This window comes from Athene noctua, chromosome 2 (genome assembly GCF_965140245.1).
Source record: "Athene noctua chromosome 2, bAthNoc1.hap1.1, whole genome shotgun sequence".
NCBI classification, from domain to species: domain Eukaryota; kingdom Metazoa; phylum Chordata; class Aves; order Strigiformes; family Strigidae; genus Athene; species Athene noctua.
The window spans coordinates 30,468,361-30,492,009 of NC_134038.1; the positions used below are offsets into that span (position 1 = coordinate 30,468,361).

General features: G+C 36.8%; 1 protein-coding gene across 2 annotated transcripts; it reads right to left on the reverse strand.

Moving 5' to 3' along the window:
• Positions 1-1,099: 1,099 nt before the first annotated feature.
• LRRCC1 (leucine rich repeat and coiled-coil centrosomal protein 1) lies at positions 1,100-21,953 on the reverse strand. Of its 2 annotated transcripts, XM_074897652.1 has the most exons (19): positions 21,839-21,953; positions 21,485-21,690; positions 21,079-21,144; positions 20,142-20,309; positions 18,379-18,548; positions 18,069-18,278; positions 17,096-17,298; positions 16,134-16,320; positions 15,665-15,813; positions 14,321-14,525; positions 11,146-11,285; positions 9,643-9,844; positions 8,458-8,643; positions 7,093-7,267; positions 6,184-6,347; positions 5,098-5,306; positions 4,775-4,912; positions 1,941-2,076; positions 1,100-1,329 (listed from the first exon to the last, which is right to left on the reverse strand). In XM_074897652.1, exons 1-19 carry the CDS (start codon positions 21,895-21,897, stop codon positions 1,207-1,209), a joined length of 3,096 nt encoding a protein of 1,031 aa, XP_074753753.1. In that variant the 5' UTR covers positions 21,898-21,953; the 3' UTR covers positions 1,100-1,206. The 2 variants fall into 2 exon arrangements, with proteins under 2 accessions (XP_074753753.1, XP_074753754.1); XM_074897653.1 differs by lacking the exons at positions 21,485-21,690; positions 21,839-21,953 and adding an exon at positions 21,407-21,484.
• Between the last annotated feature and the right edge of the window lie 1,696 nt (positions 21,954-23,649).

Here is a 23,649-nt window from a genome sequence, read left to right on the forward strand (position 1 = left end):
CAGGCCACAGCAGGTGCCTTATTCAGTTGGTGGGTGGCTTTTTAAAATTTATTTAATTTTGCTTCATTGCTGCTTCCTTTCTTAAAGCAAGAGCAGTCTGTTCCCAGCTCTCAAGGTTGTGCTTTATCCAAGACTGGTCACTGACCATCAGCAAGTTGTTTTTTCTGCCACAGCCTCTTGCTTTGAAATTGTGCTTGTGTTTTCAAGGCCTTTGTTACATCCCCCTGCTGAAGCTGCACCTTGTAACAAGAGGCAGCTGATATCAAAGCTCTATTTCACACAGCAAGTTCTCATAACAAGCTGGCAACAAGCCCAGCAGGGCTTACACAGTTAGCTAAAGGCCAGGGCCTTTTACTAGCACTAGTGCTTTTACTGGGCATAAAAATGCATATACAGGTATACCACATCCATGTGCTTACACCAGGGTTCTGAGTAAGCTGACGGTAATGTCGGCTTAGTGGCAACAGGGCTCTGCTTTAGCTCCTGCAAAGTGGAAGGTGAGAAGAAATAGCTCCACCTGGTGCACAGACAAATAACTAATTTTACTACTTACTATTTTGCTTACTACTGCAGCATTAAACACTTGAGTATGACATAGTATAGTAACAGTTTAGGATCCTCTGAGAACAAATCAAATGAAAATAAATGGCTGAGTACAGTGGAGAGGATAGAGTCTCAATCATGAAGGAAGTATAATGGTCATATTAACATAAGGCTTATGATTAGCATCCAGAAGCAGCTTCGTTTATTATCTCCTATTCTTCAAAAGCCCAATAGGAAGCTTCTTGCTTTAGAGAACCAAACTATGCTGCCAAAAAAGTCACTCTAAGTTGCAGGAGTCATGCACTCCTCATCAGCAGTGGCAGATTAAACATTTTCAGGTAAATTCTTGGATCTCTCATTACAAGACTCTTTAGCCCAGTGAACCAAAGCTCCAAGCTCTTGTCTTAAAGACAAAGTCCCAAACTTCTTTTCCTAATTTCATATGATACTCTGCTTCTATATATGTGTTTTGACCCATTTTGACAAAACAGGTAAAAATAACCAAAGGTTAGAAATAACTATTTATTATGAAAATAATGTAAAAAAAATTGTCTGATTCCTGAACCATCAAAATATATCACAGAATTCAGAAAACAAGGAATAGTGCATTATAGTGTATGAATTTGCTTAAGTTTGTGTAATAAGTGGCTATATTAATAATCTTCAAAGATCTTGCTGAATATCATCCAGCGCATGTGTAAGTCGTCTTATTTTATTTTCCATGGCTTTTTTATTGTTTGCCGTTTCCTGCAAAAGCTGCCGCATTTCTTCTTCAACGTAGTAAACCTGAAAGAGCACACAGAGATCAAATAGAATTCTTGCTTTTCCTTAATATGCCTAAAACCATATAATCTTGGCAATTTTAAACACTGATAAGAAATGTAAGAGTTACATGCTTATGTTTAAATAAGCAGTGCACTACTTTTGAGAGTGGATGCAGTAGCAGAATTTTGCTTTAAAAAAGTATTAATTTGCTAGGAGATAGTAATGTGTCAAACCCAAAATACCTACTATGCAGAAAAAGCACCAGCTGTCACACTAAGGAAGAATGCAGTATATGACAGGAACAGTAACTGTTAATGCTGGCATAGGTGAGTTAAATGGATTATCTGGCATAATCACCATTATTCTTGGCTGTATAGGTAAGGAAATGTTTAGCTATCAACTTATAACAGCTACATAGCACACAGCTTTACTTTGCTTGAATACAGAACCTCATGATGGTACAGTTCTAGAGATTTTCTTGCTGTGTAAAGATCAATTACTAAACCAGGGTTATTTCCATCCAGAGATTAGCCAGATAGATAGAAACAGGTGATCTGCAAGCACCACTGTTGTAGCAACCATAGAGTAAAAATGCAAATAGAGTATACATATAAATGTAGTATTAAAGTTACTTTTTCATTTGCTGCTTCAATTTGTTTTTCCTTTTCAGTTGCCAGCTGCAATAGTTCTTCCTGATGAGCTGCCAACATTGACTCAAGTTGTTTTCTAAAAGCATCATCCATTTCATGAAGTTTTTCCACAGCAATCCTAAAAAATTATAAATAAATAATAATAATTAAAAAAAAAAAAATCACACTCCTGCAAACAACTGAAGTATTCTGGTTTGCCCAATTCTGCCTTTGATAAGGTTTTAATAACATAGGCACGAAGACAATTATTTCAACATCAGAAGATGTCCCGTTTTCTCTGCGTGTTCTAGTTTTATGCACCGTGTTTAGGGCTTCTGCTAACCGCTAGCAACACAAACATTCGGGCTTGCTACTATCAACATGGATAAGAACTCCACCTGTTTACAAAGATCTACTGATCACACTTTTACTTCCTGAGAAGTCAATAACTGAGCTATGCAATCCTGTAAACCGTGTCTCAGAAACAGAACAGTGTCTGCTTCACAGTAGTGAAGCATTTCCTTGACTCCAAGCAAATTCTGGTTTTAGGGGACAATTCTGAATTATGTGGCAACAGAAGGTAAGGCAAATTATTCCACTATACAATTAATTTACAACAAAATAGCATTATCTGGGGCAAAATTTCAGTTTCACTACTGATCTTCCAATAATTCCAAAACCTAGTCCTACTGACTATTTGAGGTAGTTGGTTTTTGTTTTTCTTTTTTGGGAGGGTTGGATATTTATTTATTTGGTTTGTTTTTTTTAAAATCAAGCTTGACCATCAAGGTATTTTCTTCCATTTATTAATCAGATAACCTTCCTTAAAATAATAGTGAAAGTGAAATTAATCAAAGCATTTAATTAAAAAAGGTGAAGCAAAAAACCTTAGTCATACAGGCTTATTCCTTCAGTAACAGTGTGGTTGTTATCACTACTAGATAAATACACAGTCTTACTAACTAGCTAATATTTTTTAAAGAATAGTTGAGAGGAAGGAAGAAAAATAAGATAAAGTGGCCAAAGAATAAAGTAAAAATCATACTAACAATCTGAGCTCATGACAGGCAGCAGTCTACCATACTTCTCCATAATGCCAGAAGCATCTTAAGTAAGTGAGCATCATCTAAGTTCCTGACTATTATTTTCTGGGTTATGAGTATTTGTTTCTGTATCATCTCATATTTACTATTAACTGCTCAAAAAAGTTTACAAGAGGAATAATAAAAGAAATTAAAACCTGTTGCTACCTGTATGGGAAGAGAATGACACGTAACTTACAAACAGTCTGTTTGTCCCAGACTGAAATATTATGACACCGAGTTGGGTGGGAGTGTTGGTCTGCTTAAAGGTAGGAAGGTTCAACAGAGGGATCTGGACAGGATGAATTGGTGGGCTGAGGCCAACTGTATGAGGTTCAACAAGGCTAAGTGCCAGGTCCTGGATCTGGGTCACAGCAACCGCATGCAACGCTGCAGGCTTGGAGAAGAGTGGTTGGAGAGCTGCCTGGTGGAAAAGGACCTGGGGTGTTGGTCAACAGCTGGATGAACATGAGCCAGCAGTGTGCTCACGTGGCCAAGGCAGCCAGTAGTATCCTGGCTTGTATAAGGAACAGCGTGGCCAGCAGGGACAGGGAAGGGACCTTACCCCTGTACTCGGCACTGGTGAGACCGCACATCAAGTAATGTGTTCAGTTTTGGGCCCCTCACAAGACGACAGACATTGAAGTGTGTCAAAAGGTTGGTGAAGCTGGTGAAAGGTGTAGAGCACAAGTCTTATGAGCAGCAGCTGAGGGATCTAGGGTCGTTTAGTCTGGAGAAGAGGAGGCTCAAGGGAGACCTTATTGTGCTCTACAGCTATCTGAAAGGAGGTTGTAGTGAGGTGGGTGTGGCTCTCTTCTCCCAAGTAACAAGCGATAGAACAAGAGGAAATGGCCTCAAGTTATGCCAGGCAGGGTTTAGACTGGATATTAGGAAAAATTTATTCACTGAAAGGGTTGTCAAGCATTGGAACAGACTTCCCAGAGAAGTGGTTGAGTCACCATTCCTGGAGATATTTAAAAGACATGTAGATGTGGTGCTTAGGGACATGGTTTAGGGGTGGACTTGGCAGTGTTGGGTTAATGGTTGGACTCAATGATCTTAAAGGTCTTTTCCAACCTAAATGATGCTATGATTTATTAGTATTGTTGTGATACATACTGAGGATCTGTCCTACACAGTGCACAAGGTATTGTCATCATCCTGCACAGACCTTAGTGAGGCACTATGGTCTCTCTCATAAACCCAAATGCCAGCCACAGTTGCCTGGCTTGACCTGTGATGTGCAACCAATTTGTCCCATGTATCCTGGTCATGAGCTAGAAGGTTCTAGACAGGCTCATGCTCAAAAACGCCCGGCTACAGACTGTAAGACTGTGCTTCATGTGCACAAGCATCTTCAGTACATGACTCCAGTCAGCATGTGTGATAACTGTAGAAGAACTGCTATCATATAAGTGTGACATGGAGTTTCCTCACAGAGGTAAACCAAAAGCCTTGTGGTGGAATGGGCATACTGGGCAGGAATGAGTGTAGGCTCCACTTATTTCAAAAAAAATGGTCACACAGCTAAGAAGTTTAAAGGATGAGTCCTGTAACAATACTAGTACCACAAAGTCAGTCACCTGTATAGCAAGAATTACTTCTATGCACACAGAGTTTGCAGCACCTGGGCTCACCCAGTAATTCAAAAGGTATCTCACATCCTTTCACCATATAATCTAACATTTTTGTATACTTATTAACAGAACAACTCTCTAACTGAGCAGTCACAAAATAAGCTATTAAGATATTCACCTCTGAGTCTGAAGACTTTTATTTCTCTCTTCAATCAGCTTCTTTTCTTTAATATCAAAGCTCTCCTTCATTTGTTTAACCTGCACCTCCAGCTGGCTTAATAGTTCTCCTTTACCTTGCCACTTCTTTTTCAGTGCACTGAAAATCAAATGAACATATTTACAATTAATGTGGATGTATTTTATTAGGAGGACAGAAAAAAAGTTTTCCATGCTTCCATTTTTCCACATTTCTGTGGGTTTTAATAGCAAACAAGTACTCTCTGAACACAGAGTAACTTCAGAGAAGTGTTGCATACTATTAGGATTCCAAAGAATTATTACCTGTGTGCATTCTTAATGCTGTCAAGTTCTACTTCTTTTTCTTCTAGCAGTTGCTTTAATTCCTCTTTTCTTTCATTTTGCCTTTCTAATTTCTCCATTAGCTCTTCAAATTCAGCAGCTTTTTCATCCAACTGCACTTGAAAAAATTTCTGAGCTTCCAGATTTTCTTCATGCTGTTTTCTGATTTGTTTATCTTTTTCTTGTAAGCCCTTTATAAGATAAATATTTTAGAACACAAACTGCCTTCATTTTAACTTTACTGTTACCCTTTAAGGGTATCTGTTTAGTCTATGCTGGAATAAAGCAGACACAGACATGTGAAAGTTTACTCTTCCAATTGTATTATATGAAAAATACTTAGTAAACTGGTAGCCAGTTAAATAACCTTTATCTGAAAAAAGTCAGAATTAAAAAAAGAAGTCATCAAAACATAAATCTGAAATTGAAAACAAGTTAAGAAAGAGTTACAAGTTATTCTACATACACAAATCACTGAGCTCACATAACGTAATATTTTGTTACGTGGCTGTATGAGTAAAACATCTAACCATGCCTGACATAATATGGTCTAAAACTTTGCTCTGATTAATAAGCGAAAGTCTCTAAATGAGATGAATGGAATTAACAGAACAAAACACAGTAGCTCTGTTGTTCAAATATTTAGTTACAAGAACAGAATAGAGAATAAAGTATTTACATTGTAAAATAAACCTGAAGCAAAGTTTTTACATGTTGGTTTGTTTTTTTTTTTTTTCTTTTCTTTTAAACACACAGGAAGAATTATGCTATCCTAGGATATTCCTCTCTCAAAATTATTATCAAGAATAACTTGAATCAAGGCAAAGAAAAGAAAGGCTTTACATAAGTATGGTTCAATGAGAGATTCAAAGTACATCTCTGTACACCGAGTTACTACAAAGCCCTCTTCTGCTCTCAGTGAAATCAATTGCCACTGACAGCCTGACTGTCCTTTCCAAGCTGGTACACTAGGAGAGCAGAGCCAGCTTTCTTTACTGCCTTTACAATAACTTTCAGGGCAAGTCTTAATTTTAATTAAGCATGCAAGTTGTCAGACACAGCACTTACTTCTTTTAATCTCCTAATTGTTTCTGTCTGATCGTCCACTATTTTGTTTTTAATTCTTATTGTATCACTGTCCTGTTCCTTTTGCTTTTTTAACGTCTCAATCTCATTTGTTAAAACTTCAATTTTTGCTTCCAGTTTTCCCCGATCTTGAGCAAGATGAGCTCCTAGATAAAACAGGATATTCACACTACAGCACTCATTTTACAGATGACCTCAAGATGTATAATGTTGTGAGGAAGTGAAGGTAAGGACCACCTTAAAAAACAAAACATGATCATTTTGCCACTGGAAACTGCCACTGTCGGGCTTTAATCTGTAGGCAGGTAACAAAAGAGGAAATGTAGAATTGAAGGTCTGTATTTTATCCTTTGAAAACAACTCTGATAAAAGTAAACAGTAATCCTTACAGATCCACCCAATCTCAAAGAGCCCACAAGATAGTGCTGAGTCACATGAATCAGGGAACAATTAAAAAAGCCCAAGTTTTTTTTCACCCAGTATTTACCAGGTGGTTGGTTTGGTGGTTATTTGTATTTTTAAGATATATACTGAAATTTTCCATTAGGCTTATCTGATAGACAAGTAGCATTACATAATACTATTTACAAATCCTTGTTTTCCTAGTTTCATATTTAAAAGTTCTTTGTATAACATTATGGTATTTTGACATTTTTGGGAAATAAACTATATTGGCAACTAACTCCCACAACTGCTGTTATAGTTCCTATAATGGTCTGCATACTACAGAAAATCTACTTTTGCACATCATCTTTACAACTGGATAAGATCAAAAAGGCATCCAGAGACCCTGACATGATTACAACCATATTGGAGCATTAATCTGAAAGGTATGACATTGAACATCACCATTTTTTCTGCGAAAGTAAAAACAACCCCACATTATTTTACCTTGTTGTGCCAACTCTTGCCCCCATATTTTTCTTTCCATTTTTAATCCATCAATCACAGATTCCTGGGCTGTCAGCTGAGAAATAAGTTTTCCATTTTCCTTTTTCAGAAGTTCAAGTTGAACAGCCTTCTGTTTGTCTTCCTCAGTCACAGTTGCAAGTTCTCCAGTTCGACACTATGAATTGAAATTTCAAATCAATACTAAGTGGCTAGGAAAGTAATACTTATTAAGCAAATTAAGTTAACTAAAGAATATGCTGCTTGTAAACAGGATTCTCTCTGCATCTCTTCCCAGTAGTGAAGCACAAATGTTTGCTTCAAATAGACATATTTAAATCTCAGAAAACTGTAAAACTGATTTCTAAGTAGCCATCTTAAATTACCAGTGCCATTATAAACATTTACTTAGAATTCTAAATGTACAAGTCAATAAAAAAAAGGAGAAACAAAGTCAAGATATAAAAAACAAATTGAAAACAGACAGAAACTGGGATGAACTTCCACTTCCCATGATATTTATCCTCAACTATGCAGGCTACCTTTTGTTTTACAGATTACAGCTGTTTTATATAGCCATTTTTAAATTTTGGTTTTAGCAGCATCACTGACTGGCAGGATCCTATTCTGCATAGCAGCACGATGTTTGGACACCCCAACCGCAACATGCAGGGAAGTGATTAGAAACAGCTATGCAGGGGCTGTGCTGCACAGAAATTTTAACATAAAGATGGACTGGATCCGTACATGGACTGGATCACACAACAGCTGAGAAGTTATGTTCTCAAGATTTTAAAGAATTATTTACAGACAACATAGTACTATAATATGTTACCACACAGTGATCAGTAGCGTAACATAAAGCAACCGTTCCCCTGGTACTTAACAATCAAATTAGACAATGAGTAGATAATGACTAATTCTGCTAATTTTCTGCAACCCTGAGACACTAAGCTGCTAAAAACTACACTTGATTATTTGTCCAGGTTCATTTTTACTTCACGTAGAGTAACAACTACAGAACTATATTCCATTACTTTGAATTTACAAAGGGTCAGGACTATTAATGTAGGTTTTAAAATCTCAGTTTAGAGTGACCACTTGATTATATACAAACTGCTAGCAATTACAAGCTAAGGAGTGCACTTCTAAAGACACAAATGAGTCTAGATTTTGCTGTATGTGGAACGGTGTTTGTGAGGAACAGAAGTGGAAAATACAAGAATAAAGGCTGATGCAGAGTACAAGCTTTTAGCACAACAGGAAACATGTCTTTCAGTCAATCTACCTTGTATGGAATTGTTACTTTTATAGATAAAATATATGATATTTTGGTAATATGCAGTTGAAATCTTTTGAAACAAGTACCTTTAGGTTTTCTGTCGCTTCTTCATTTGATTTTGTTAGTTCTGCAATCTTTGCTTTCTGTTCTTTCACTAGACTTGTCAGGTCTTGGATCAGACTTGCCATTTCCTTTTCCTTTTGTTCAAATTCAAAGAGGGCTCGTTTATGTTCAACTAGATCAGCAGCAACATTTTCAAAACCCTCTTTTACCTAAAGTTTTACAAGATAAGACTCGAAAAATGATAACATTTGGCAAAAGGGTGTATACATACACACAAATGAAATCTGAATTTCAAATAAAGGAAGAAATAGAAGTTCATCAACAGTATGTGAAATCAGTGAATATCTGAAACTGGTATTCTACTAATTTGTTGATGATATTTCAACTCAAAAAAATGGTTCTACTCAGCTACAAACTTGTAAAAGAAAAACCTGGAAAAAAATAATTCATGGGTGGATGGGAAGCAGAGCAGAAAAACCCCAGTTTGGGAAATTAAAACAATGGATTGGTTTAATCTCATTGTTAAGATTAACACTGAAATCTGGAAAAATGAGCTTAAAGTTAATTCTATTTCTTTTCCTTGCAAGAGAAAGATTTGAGGGGTGAAAAAAATCCCGTCTTTTCTTTCCCTTCTCCTATGTATGCAAGTGGTTTAAAAGAAAACCAAGTATAAGGGAAGGTGAAGCATTCAAAATTTTATGTCATTTAACATATAAAATAATGTGAAGACTAGCCATAGAAATAAGTTATCTAAGGAATTTAGTAAGCAGGTTTTGAATTTGAATTTCAAAATGCATATCCAAAATTCAATTCTGAATAGATAAACTATATGGAACTTTATTATTAAATACACTAGTATATATGTAACCATAACCTTATGAAAACATCACAATTTTTTACAGTAATTGAATATATTCTAATAGGTCAACATTTTTTAAAATTAACTGATACCACCAGATACAAGTTTTTCTTTTGATTAACTTTTAGCTATGAACAAAAATGTTGGGTTTTTTGAGTGCTGACTTGGCATTTGGTGTCTAAGCTCTAATCATTGATCTTTCAAAGCCCCAAAGCTTGGGGCAAAGACCTTAAGGATTAAAAGAAAAAAAAAAAAAAGACAAAAGCAAAAAAACCAAACCCCAAAACTCAACACATTTAAGAGAACTACAACTTCACCTAGTTTGAGATTAAATTTCTCTTAGTCTTACCTCTTTAAACCGCTTTGCTTCAATAGTTAAAGCTAAGCGAAATTCATCTTCTAATTCTTTGTACTTCTGGTTTAACATATTAATTTTCTCCTGAAATTCTTTAACACGTTGTTCATGCCTCTGCTCCTCTTTAGCCACTTCTTTTGACAAAGCATCTTGAAATTCAGGTCCATTTAAAGCAACTCGGGTTTCAAGTTCTTTCCTGAAGTTATCAGACATATACTTGAGACAACAAGTATCTCACAATGCTGTTTCAATTAATTTCCTTAGTATTTCTTAAAACGGATAATAAATTACATAATAAATGGTATCAACTCCTTAATTTCACAGACAGATTTCAGTCTGACAATGGCCCTAGGGTGAGGAGAAGTGTGTTGACTACTGTTACACACCTAAAGGAATAACCTTAAAGTTTAGTTCAAACTTTTGTAGAAATTATTCAATTACTTTTTTGCTGTAGTTAGCATTTGTTTGCTTTGCTGTTAACAAAGATCTGGAAGAGACATCTGAAGCAGGGAAACGCATTGTACAGCCAGATACCCTCTTTTGCAGTCATTCTCTTCACCCTCACCCAGCAACTGTTGCTTCTCAGTCAGACCCAAAACCTGAAAAGCAGCAGCAGCAGAGCAGGGACCTGAAGGGTTCCAGGATAAGCCTCCTTCCTGTCTGGAAGGATCTCTCTAGGAGAATGCTGAAGCAAAAGTACCTTGTACTTTAAGATTATTCTGTTCATCTGCTTTAAGGCTCAAATACAAAACATGTCCTCTGTCCTTCACATTACATCTTTTGAAGATTTATGAGATAAGAATTGGAAGTTCTCAAAACACAGCTGTCAGATTCTTCCCATCTAAACCTGCAGTTACCTTGGTATCTGAATACATTTATCCTTGTAAAATTTAGCAAGTGTAACCAGCTTATTTTATTAATAACCTCCCTCACATACTAGTATACAACACACCACTTGTTGCTTTAGTTTGTACGCATATTTGATTGCATAAGCTAAACAGTATAGAACTTATGTTCAAGTATTCTCCAAAAAAAGGAATTTTGAGAGGAAACAAGAAACCAGTCACAAGCCACCTGCCAACCCTAATGCAAGACACTGTAGAAGCTGACTTTTTTTTGGAACACTTTGTGTTACTGTAGTGTATGCAGACCTTCAGACAATAATTCAAATGCAATTTTATTTTTATCTGGTTATTTTCTGGATTAAAGATCAAGTATTTAAAATAAAAAGTTCAGCCATCCATAAGACAAGAACCTATCAAGTGAAGGGCCATAAGAACACAGCTGCCTACATGGACTTAGCAGTCAAGAATCTACAAGATATGAAAACATTCTTAAATGAGCAGAAAAATGGGTAGGAAGACTTCTACACTTTTACAAAGACCATTTCTCACATTAGAAACAAACAACACCACACCCACACTTTGCAGAACACATTTAAACAAAACATGTTCACAACACTAGCATCTCTACTTGTGAAAGTAGAAGACCCCATACCTTTGCTCTTGTTCTCTTAATATAAGAAGTTCATGTAGTTGTTTTACCTTCTCCTTCTGTTGTCGAAAGGATATTCGAAGTAACTGTACTTCTCTTTCATTTGCTGATGCTTTAAGCTCTGCTTCTTGCACCTGTTTCATCTGTGTAGAATTCATAAAGAGAGAAGCAAGATTTTCTTAAAACCATAACATATTCTTCTATGTTATACTAGAATACAAAGTAATAGGTGCTTTTTTAAAGTTTTATACATGTCTGCCTGGGCTGTTATGTTCACAGCATACTCCACAACTGGCAGTATTTTTCACAAAATTTTATTATGTTATCTAGCCCAAGACAAAGGAAGGTTATTTTTTTTCCTTTTTACTCAATGTATTTTGTCACACTTGCAGAAATTTAACATAAGATGTTTGTCTTAGCTTAACTTATTAAAAAACAAGGTAACTTTTATGAAGAACCAAGGACATTTACTAAATTTATAAAGAACTTGAAAGCATCCTGCAGAAGTGGAACAAGTGCATTGGCAGAATGATCTCAGTTACAAACTCTCATATTGCAATATGAGTTATTAGTTTCAAGCAAAACATTTTTAGATGTATTCAATATGACTTTTTAATGTTTTGAGTTATCTGAGTTTTACAGTTTAAAAGTTGAAGAAAGCTGCTTTCTAAAGATTCTACCAAAAAAAAGGAGAATGAATATAAACACCAGGTGGCATACTACACTTTTTCCATTTGATGCAAGTTTTTATAAGTAATTCCATTTTATAATCTTAAGCGTTTTATATACAAAGCTGTCTTTTCTGACTCCACAAGTAGGAAAAAAAATGAAAACAGTTATAAAGATTTTAATTACTCATGGAATGGTAATTCAGAATCAAGACACTTTAGAAGGCTGCAAATTAGAATATGCAACAGAAACAGCAGAGATGATGTTAATGGAGATATTCTTATTCCTAATCATTACTTGTAGCATTTATCTCAATCCTTTTGTGCTCAGGCAGTGAGCAGTAACAACTATCTTGTCAACCTGTCCTCCTAAGTAAAGCAAAGGATTTCCACATTCTGTACTTACACAATTCTAATCTCTTTGCTTTCCAGAGTATCAAATTTGTGAATGGTTAATAGACTACTCAAGAATACTCTGTCAGTTATCTAATGCAGTCTGTATCTGTAATACAGACAACCCAGTTTACTTTCCAACTCTCACAAGAAAATAAAACAGAAATGCCCAACCACCACAAAACAAAAAACAACAAAACCCCCTGCAACACAAATCTGTTTTCTTTCAAAATTCCATCACAACTCTCCCTCAAACTTGATTTCTGAGCAATCAAAATGAAAAATAAAAAATTAAGGAACAGCTGTATGGAATGTCCTGAACTGACAAATAAAACACTGGAAATTGTTTATCATCTCCTGCAATGTCCCTTAAGACACCTAAGTGCTGCTGCATGTTACGAGTTCCTGCTCGTGAATGCCAGAGGTATCTAAAGTTCACAGAGTAGCTTCAATTGTACAAAAATTGGTGTGAGGCTTGAGTATGAAGCTAAATTCTGACATTCTACATGTTAAGCCTCTTCACAAGTAACATTTAGATGCATCCCACTGTACTCCTGTTTTGTGGGTAAAGTGAAGCAATTCTCTCCAAAACTGAAGCACTTTAAAACAAAACCACATGCAAATAAAGAGTTCCAGAAAATAGGGCACATTTTATATGCATAGCAACTTATTTATCTTGAATCACTTAAAGAAGCAATCTGGCAATGTTGACTGAAATCCTTAAACAGTGACTACCTAGAATAACCATAATTTACCACTGAAGCTAACTGCCAATGTGTACTATGAGAAAGCTCCATAAAGTATTATAGAATGTTAATTTTGGAGTTGATAAAATAGGCCAAAAGTATATTAAATCTGAGCATTCAAGAAGATAATGTAGTCTCTAGAGCATCATGATTATTCTTTGAAACATAGTTATTAAAGAGCATTTGCTACAGGATCTTAAATACAGGAACAAAGACCTTCCCTTTAAAACATTTTGCAGTTCAAAAAGATTATGCTACTATCAAAAGAGATTACTTATTTCTAAAAACTCATTAAAGGAAAAATGAAAACCTCATACACCAATAAGGTATTTCCTTTCTTATAGGAAAAGAAAAACAAACAAACAAAAAACCCAACCACTCTCCACATCACTAAATTTAGTACTCGTCAAAGTGACAAGCAGATACCTAATCTAAACTGAAAGTCACTTCTACATCCACAGTAACTCCAGAGTATTTCTCAATAAGGAAGAAAATGAAAGAGCCACTCAAGTACCTAAACCTGAGCCTGTAGTGGAGAGTAGATAATCCATAGCTTGAAGTTGCAGTTTGGCTGTCAGCACACAGTCCCTGAGTCTGTTTCCTTTCAGGGTGTCTAGAGCACCAGACTAGCAGTTCAGAGACTTTTCAGGATGGATATTAGGATTCAGTTCTGTAAGTGGATGTGTTCAGTGACACAGGAATGGGCTGATATAGGAATACAATCAAACAATAGGAATAGATATTGGAGGATGCAGCATTTGGCCACTGAAAATTCACCAATTAATTATTCAGTCAGAAAAAATAGTATCTGGTCCCACATCTTGATCTTATGTCTTTGTACACTGAACAAAGTACCTCTGACAACAAAAGTATCATTATCTTCTCCAGCTGTAAAACCAAAACCTAAAAAATGCCAAACAAAAAAACCCCAAACTAGAATCTTTAAAATAAATTCTCAGCAATTACTGTTCTGTTCACAATTAAAGCATCTAATTCTTTAGATCAGCAAAACAAACAGAACCACCAGATTTCCATCCTGCTAGCAAGATCTTTATTGATTTCATCAACATTTTAAAAAAACCACTTGTCTTTGTTACTGTGTATTTTCAAAAATATTAACTATCAGTGTTAAGTACATGGGACTTGTTCTCCTTTAAGACCACATTACATGACATACTTCTATTTATAGGAGACATTAATTGACAATTAAAATGGATACTTGTTATTAACTACTACTATGCAGAAGAAAGCCTCAGGTTTATTGTGGAAAACTCAGACTTAAGGCTTGTAAAATCTAGTGTTTCTTAATATCTAGGACTACAGTAGCCATCCTGTTGCCATTGTATTATTTACTCATTAAAAGATATTTACCTCTATGGTTCGTTGCTGCAATCTCTGTGTCTCCATCTTGGAAAGTGTTTCTTCTAAAGCTTTCATGGCCTTCTGATGTTCTGCTTCTTTATTTCTTGCCTGATTTAACGCATCTGTCAATCTTTCAGTTTCACCTTTCAGCTGTTGAACATCTGCTTGCAGTCTTGCTTTAACATCTCTCTCTTTCAATATCAACTCCTTCAATCTGAGAATAAATGCAATAAAGTTGTATTACGAACATTTTAGTATTTAGTTTGATGCCAAATACATTGAGAAGAATACATCAGTAAGTGTCATGGCGCTGTATGTTTTTCTTTGAGTTTTACTATTTACAGTACTGTCATGTCAAACTGTTTGAAAACATGTAAAATATTAGTGAAGTCACATGTAGTATTACTATATGGAGATTTATTTTAAAAGAAACTGAACTGGAGGCAACCTCATAGATAGGTCTTTAAGGAAATTACATTCCAGTATCATTTTGCCTTATACAGAAGTTGAACATATAGTAACAAATTGTAATTTAATAATTTTCTTAAGAAAACTTTGGAATACCCTTAAATATTCTAATAATTTTTGATATCTTTCTCAAAAGAAAAGGAACATAATAATCTTCTTATCCAAGGTGGTAACAAATAAAGGTGGGAAGTGAACATAAAACGAAAAAAAAAGGAGGGGGGGAATAATCAAGTCAGTCATGGATGGTAACTCAGGATGCACTTGGCTTGTTTCTTCCTTACAGGAAAGAAAAAAAAAAAAAGTGTCTTACATAACAACAGTTAAGAAAAAGACAAATAGAGTGGACAACTCCAATCATAGCTGATAACAAACAATGCTTTGTCAGAAGGGAGAACTTTTGGAAAAAAGGATGCTGCTCAGAACCTGCAAGGATGATGACAGCAGTCTATAGGAAGATATGCTAGGCCTGACTTGCACAACATACTGCCTACTGGCCAACTCTGGCCTGCCAGAAACATCTTTGTTCAAGTGCACTGTGCTGGAAAAAAAGAATGCTGTATGTACAGGTAAAAAGGGAGATTGGGAATTGGAAGCAGAAAGAATGATACGAGACAGCTACTTGAGCTGAAAGACCAAGTACAATTATGATAGATTGATTAGAAAGTGATGGCTAGAAATGGAGGTGACATACTGATACTGTTCTGAGACAAGAACAGGAAGAAAGCTGCAGAGCTACAGAAAGGAATTTCATCAGGTAATACTGAGAGAAATTTTAGCTTTACTTCTTGATTCATTATTTTCCAAGTGTATTGTTTAAAGCTGTTCTCAATTTCAAAAAAACCACCAAAACAATGAAACAAACTCACTACAGCACTGTTTCCCTACCTGTCTGTAGTGTATACAGCCATACTCTGAATATTCTTTTCTTCTTTTGCATGTTTCTGTAGCTCTCTGACGTGCTCTATTAATTTCTTCTCTGCTTGCTCTGCTTTCCATCTCCTTTCTTTCTCCTGATCCAGTTCTTGAATCAGCACCTTAGCAAGAATGTGGTAAGCATCAACTTACTAGGAAACGTTCAAATGTAGCCAAAAGTGACAAACAATATTCATAATTGTAGAACAAATATTCTTTGTTTTTCTGGAATTCATGGATGACGTGCAAGTGGCCAGGCCAAAAACCCCCACAAAACTGAAATAAATAAATTCTCTTCCAGCTGACACTACAAGAACTCCACTATTTTTTGATACTAAGACACAATTATCTTTGTCACTTCCAGTTTTAGTTTCACCAGGGGACATATGCATGGCTCCAGGTGAAGACATACTCATTTAACTTGATAAGATGCAAAACATACTCGATATGTTGATTCCTCTGTGGCATTTGAATTAATTTCTTCTACTTTTTCTATATTGCTCTGTCTTCCAGTTAATATTTCAGCTTTGCTTCCCACTACTTCCAAGTCTTGAGCTTCCAATGATGAATTGAGATGAGAGTTTCTCTGACTGGAGCGTGGACACTTTGAGGAACTCTTCTTCTCTTCCCTATAATAGCAGGCCATCAAAGTATATTTAAGAACATGCAGAGTTTAACCAGTAACAGAGGATTCAGACATTTTTTCAGGCAGGATAAAATTTTACAGTTCTGTGTAGATGTTGAAGTGTACAGAGTTCAAAACCACACAGAAAATTTTCAAGCAGATCATAAACCAAACAGCTAAATTCAAATCTTCAGCTGTAAAAAAATATCACTAGTAGATGCTATCTGAAAAACATCTTATGATCACATAGATTTGAAACAGTTTTAGAGAAGCAGAGCAGCTGTAGAGCTCCAGTGGCTGACTAAACTAACATGTTCCAATTTATATCATCTTCTGTGATTTACATTATAAATATCAGAAGTGATGGGAACTATTATGGCATCCTCAGTTTCATCACAAAATATGGACAGTTATATCCTTGACCACTGCTTTGACACCCTGAATCTTTTATTTTTCAATGACTCAATTCTTCTCTCTGTGGAGAATTCTTCTGTCACCACAACTTAAAACAAAGATGAAAATACAAGCTGTTAGAATTCTGAAAGTGTTTGTTTTGGAATCTTCAGTTCAAGTTCCTTTTCACCTAAAGACAGAAAATGCTCATACAGGAAGAAAATGACTGAGTGAAGCCTCAGTGGCTAGTGATTTTTAGAGCATTAACAATTGAGTTAATTTACCCAACCTACCGCTTTCAGCAAAATATTTCAAGTCAGACTACATTCACTTGGACAATATTCATCTTAATTCGTTTTGGCTTTATATGGCAAAGACTGAGATACCTGTCAGTTATTTTGTCCTTAAGATGATTCGCATGACACCTAGCAGATAAAGTAGTTCTGCGGTAAGTAGGGATCTTGCTTCTTTTCACAACCTTTCTGTTGTTCTCTTTCCCACTATCATTTTCGCTCTCAGAAGTTGGATCTGTATCTCTCTTAGCTTTGAGGACATTTGGAGGAGCTTCCTTTCTGGAGGTATCAGACACCTAGGGACAGATGCAAGTTTTACGTATGCATTTGAAAATTTCCAATTGGCTAATTTCCAACATTACTCAGGTGCTATTTTTAAGTTCACACAAAATAATTTTGACAGAAAAGTAAATAATTGCTTCCAAACAACCCTTTCTCTCCTTGCTAAAGCATTTTGTTGTTTTAAAGATAAAATAAACCTAACAGAACAGCATGCCTGAGAACACACAGTTGTATCTTTTTGAAATATCTGAAGTTGGGTAAAATCCTTAGGCACAGAAGCTTGGTGCAATATGTAAAATACATACTGTATTTAAAACCAGAAAAGTCTTGCAAACATGCAAGTTACACCACAAACTGTTACAAAAACATACCTGACAAACATATCAGACCAACTTGACCTATTAGCAAAATTAATTTCCACAAACTCTATAATCCAGGTACTTTGCTGCATTTCATATTCTACTCTGGTTCAGTTACTATATTGATGGCTTCAGGGTAAAAAACAGAAACAATTTTCCAATATAATATGATCAGATAAGTTTTCCTAGTCTCACACTACGGTTTTTATTCAGTATGAAAGTTTTTGTGATTCAAAAGCTTCACTTCTAAAGACTTGTTTTTATTTTATTTTCAGTTTCTCAAAATTAAGAACACATTAGCATGAAGTCAGCACATACATACCAGTAGAAATGTTCCAGTCTGTCCCAGCAAACTTTTACATTATCAAAAGGTACACCTCATTTTACAAACAAAACTTTCTGTGCAATCACAGAAAAAACCTCACCTTTTGCAGTATCTGTGAAATTTGATCTTCTATTTTCTTAATCCTCACCTCACTGTATATTTTATCAAGTTCAGCCTTCTCTGGTTCTGAAGAAGAGACAAGCTCTGTAGAAGAGCTGATAGCACTTTGTACTGGTGTTCTTGTACGTTGACGAAAATGAGCTAATGCCTGGTCAATATGTGGTGTCATCACTGGTAAGGTAGCATAGTTCTAACAAAAGGAAATAGAACCCTTGTAACATTAATGAGTTGCATGCAATATAAAAATTAAATATATCAATTTTAAAATCAGTACACACAAACTACGGCACCTGATCTCCGGACGAGGGGCACCCAGATGAAGCCAAACAGCCCAAAATGTCTTCTAAACACTGCAAATTTGAAGAGTTTTCTTCTGCCATGTCCAGTGGTTCACCAGAAATACTTCTTCCATCTAGAGCTGTTAGCTGGGGCAACGTCTGAAGAACAATTTCTCTATAACCTTGAGGAAAAGACCACATTTAAATTGAAATTAATCTCCAATGGAGAGGCCTAGTGCATTTTAGGTACCATGTTGTCTTAAATTATTCTCTGCATTTTTAATAGAAGAAAAAAGCAGTGAGTTATCTACAAGTGTCTCACCTTTCCCCACCCATAAGGCTTTCAACAGACAACATTACAAAACAAATTAACTGGGAAGCTGATTGCCTTGTCCCAGTCTGCACAGGGATTTACCCACCACCATCAGCATCCTGCAGCTGCACAGACAACATTTTAATGTCAGCCTACTGCACCAAAAACAGTTGTACCAGGTGCAAGGACAGATAAACATAATGGAAAGGCAAGTTCTGAAAGGGCTTAGATAATGTCATCCTTTTTCAGTGAATGACATAAGGTGTTATGAAACCGTAAGGCATCAAAGTTAAACTTCTTTAAATTAATAGAATTTGGACTTCTGTATATTGCAGTTTTGAAAATAAGTGCCATCAGGTAGATACAAAGAGGTACATCAAAACTTACAGAAGAAAACTAGTGGAATTTTCTAAGTTATCCAGGTAACTTCAATAGTCCTGTTACTGCTTCCATGGTGCCTGAATGCATTTGTAAAACTTGTTTGTGGGTGCTTTTGAAAACATTACCCAAGTCCTTATTTACCTTCCCTCAATTATCTCTGAGATTTCTTTCCAAGAACTGTACACACATTACACCTGTACCAGTTACATGCTCATATGGTTGTTATTTTTGTATCATTGTAATTCCTACTGTTCTACGCTTTGTAATTAAATTATCTTTGAGCTGTCCCAAAAGTATCAATCCTCCACTTCTACCTTCCTCTAGAAAATTTTTCCCTTCTCTTATACACAAACGAAGAAAACAAACAAAATCTGCACCAAAACAGGATGCTACAATTTAACTTGTTTGAACACAGGGTGTAATATTTAAACAGTGTAAAAGAACCTACCCCCAAACTGGAAGCTCTAAGTAATGCAACTGAAAATGATGTATCCACACACATTCCTCCAACTTGTCTCCACACTGCCTAGTGAAGTCCCTGCCTACTATTTTGATGAAAATGGTAATTACTACAGAGCATCTTACGAGTCTCTCACTGTTTACTGAAGCTGTGGGAAAAGGAGAATCAAGGCTAATAGTGCTTATTACTGTTCTTCCTCTGAAGGTCTTCCAGCAGTAGACCATCTACTTCCCATGCCTGCCCTCCTTCTATATAGTGCAATATTTCTATGTACATTCTTCAAATTCTCCACCCATCTACCTTATAATACTAATACACCTTTCCTCTTATTTCTGCAATACTTTCTTTTCCCAGCACTCTTTGTCTCTCTCCTGCCTTAACTCAAAATAATATGGGAAAAGCCAAGCCTTATCAAAGCATACAAGTCACAATTTTGAGATATGCCTGGGGGAAAAGAAAAAAAAAAAAAAGGAGGAAAACAAATTATTTTTGACAGAATCTAGATTTCTGCAGGCTGGCCAGTTTATGAATGAATTTCCAAGCTTCAGAACCTGGCTCACAGCTTAAGAGAAATCACTGACCTAATGAGCACACAATGTCTACCTAACATGCGATCCATACCTGATGTGAAACAAACTGGATTGGCTTTTCCATTTTTTTCCAGTGTCAGATTCGTCAAACAGCACAGCCCCTTTGTGCACTGAAGTAAGTGATTAATATTGTTTACACAGTTGCTGTGAAGGTCAATATGGCTAATCTTATGATTGGTTCCATGAAGGCACTGAAATCCTGAAAATTTGAGAAAAAACACAAAATAATAATTTCTTATATGATCTTAGACTACAGGGTTTATAAAAAATGGCACTTTATTGAAAAATATTCAGTAAGTAATACATCTTAACTGGAAATTATGTTAACAGCTTTTGCTCCCTATCCTTATCTACATATATTAATTAGCTACACTGCTACTCAGTACAACACTTAAGCCAATTATGAGAGCTAACTTTCTTTAAAGACACAGATTAGTTTCTAACTGTTAAGCATATAAAAATACAAATTTTGCTTGAAGTTCCTTTTTATAACTCAGTCCATTAACAAAATTGTTACCAATATTATTTTTAGTTTTCTTTTACAAACTCCCTTGATTCTGTAGCTTAAAACCTTAGTTAGAAGCAACAATTGACAATTGCAACAAATAGATTTAGAATAGATTCATACCCAAAGTTGCATTTTTGTCCTATAAAAAGGAAAAATATTAATATTTTTGGAAATATCTTCCAAAACTATTGCACTTTTCAATTTGGAAATAAGTTTGAAATGTTTATTGTACTACTTTGTGAACATGCTCAATCCTGCCAAATACTGAATAAACTCCAGTTCAGAACAACCCTTAATGTTAGAAACTTTAAATATGAGAGTAGCAGCAATTGCCACCTTTAGTAGCATTATTCGATTGGCTGAACTACTAGAAACTTCTAAAAATACACTTCATCAAGTTTTTCAAAATTAAAGTGAGACAAATTCTTTTTATTGCACTGCACATGCCAGAGTCACTTACCAGAGAGATCATGTATGCGATTATAAGACAAATTCAGTATAGTTAAATTAAAGAGTTTTTCCAGTCCTAAATAAAATGAAGAAAAAATAGTTAAGATTTTCTGAAGAATGCGCTGTTCTCATCCAGTCAAAATTTGCAAAGTAAGCCTTTAAAAATCATAACAAATTGTGAAAATAAACTATGATCATAAAATAAAAATAATTTTTTTTCTTCTAAATTAAGGCATTTTGCTATGATAAAGCCTATACTGACTATGTAGTCTTTCAAAATTTATGTAAGATGGCTAGTAGCTCATAGTAACTTTGTAAAACCTTAATTATATGCATACTTTCCATAAGCAAGATTTAACACAACTCTTAGAAAAGCTTCAGGAGTTGCTAAATGGACAGAAATAAATATCGCAGACCCTCCACTTTCGTTAGCAGGTTACAGGATAAGCTTAGGGTGCGCAGATTAGCCAGGGAATTGAGCCCCTCGATCCGGCGGATTTGGTTTGATGACAGATCTAAATGCTGCAGATTCCGGAGGTGGCTGAGCCCCTCGATTCTGGCGATGCAGTTACAGTGCACGTTGAGCGTGTGCAGGTCCGAGCTCAGGGAGACCTCCAGCAAGCTGCGAAAGAAAGGCACCTGTTATCAGCCGCGCACCTTCATTCCCGGGCTGCTCTAACCAGCATCCCACCACGGCGTCCCCGCACCCCAAGGGCTCAGATCCCCGCGGCTGCTGCAGTGGGTCGCCTCGCCTCCCGCGAGCTCCTCACCTCTTAAGGCCTTTATCCATGAGGCTGAGCTCGCCGGCGACAGCGCGGTGCCCCGCCATTCCACTGGATCACCCGCACAAACCAGCACTTCACTTCAAACTTCCCTCGTCTCCCTAACGGCAACGCTCCGTGCTTTACGGCTAAGACGCAAACCCTTCACGACAACCCCACCGCAAAGCAGCGCCTTCCCGCGTTTTCCGCCGCCTCCCGCCGCCGGCAGTGGCGCACGCGCACAGCCGCCCGCGAGGCCGCGCTCTGCCCGTCGCTGGGCAGCGGCGGGGCCGGGCACTGCCCGCCGGCCGGGAGCGCCTACCGAGGAGCCTGGGTGTATAAAACGGGCTGCTTTGAGTTCTCCTCAGGGAGCTGTTTGGGAATTTTTTTTAGGGCTGATACAGTATTAAGAGCTCACTCCAGTCGTGGCTTGAAGCTCACCACTGGTTCAAGCGGGCCTGGCCTCACCTTGCCAGAGGCCACAGGTCTACGCTGTACAAGAGTTTTTTGATGAATTGAAGCCCTGACAGACAGCACTTTGAGCGCTGGTTCACTGCCTGTCCATGGGCCTGCCTGCGCAGGGTTACTGGGCTGAAATGTGGGGTTCCCACCCTGGTGTTTGTGCATGATGTGACCCCCGCTGGATCGCGAAGAGCAGAAAAATCCCAGAATTCTGCTGGGCGATATCTATGGGCCGCGGCTGGGGGATCTTGTTCAGCATGGCCTGCCTGCACGGCTGGGGAGAGCTGCGAGGTGGCTGTAACTAGTGCCAAGGCACTGGCTGTTACAGTACCACAAGGATTTTTAAGAGAAAAGTAGCAAAAGGTGAATTTTGGTTAAGCAATTTCAGTAAGGCTGAACTAGATGTCCTGATAGGCTTCTTACTTGGACTAGGCACTGTACATGCTTTTTAATATCAGTGCTATCGTAGTACCTCTTTACTATATTGGCATTTCTCCATGAATGGCTTTATTTTTCAGGGTGCTATAGGATCACTGTATAACCTTACAGTGCAATACTGAGTATTTGATGTAGAAAATGTGGGGAGGGGTACATTCATCTAACCATCTAAAAGTAGAAGGGGAGTAATTTCCAGTGGGCATTTCATGCAGCCATTGCTGGGATTGGATGAGTCTCAACCCATCTCATGCTATTTACTACAGGGGAAGCCTAACAAAATCTAGACATTTTTAAAATAATCTGCATTTACACATCTGAGTGCTATTGCTGGACATGCTCACCAGCCACAGATTACAGCAAAAAATCCGTCATACTTTTCTTTATACGTTATAGCCCAACAAAGAATGTATACAACAGCTCATGCAAACACACACTGATATTTTATCAAAGAGAAATAGTTAAGTAAACTCTGTGGCTAGTATGAACAGCTGTATAGGATGCAAATGCAAACGTTGTAGCATGTCAGAGGGCAGTGGCTTCCCCCTGTTTTCTGGTATTCCATTAGCTGACTACTATGCGGGCTCTGTTTCTTGATCAGTAGTAAAAGGCAAAATATGTACCTGCCATGGAAACAAGTAGATCCTTATGACTTTTATTAAAAGGCAGATGTAAGAAAAAGAGTATTGCCAAGGCGGCATATTTGTCACATGCCTCTGTTTGCAAACTCATTTTCTGAATAAAAATTTGTGAATACATTATAGGGTCCAGTGTGACAAATGGCTTCTATCTAATGGGACTTACAGAAATCCTTGAATAGCTGTTGAGCTCCTTTCAGAAGGCAAGACAAAGAAAACTACTTTGAAATGTTATATTCCCAACAAAAGGTGAGCTAAAGGAAAGAAAAAAAAGGTTTGTAAATA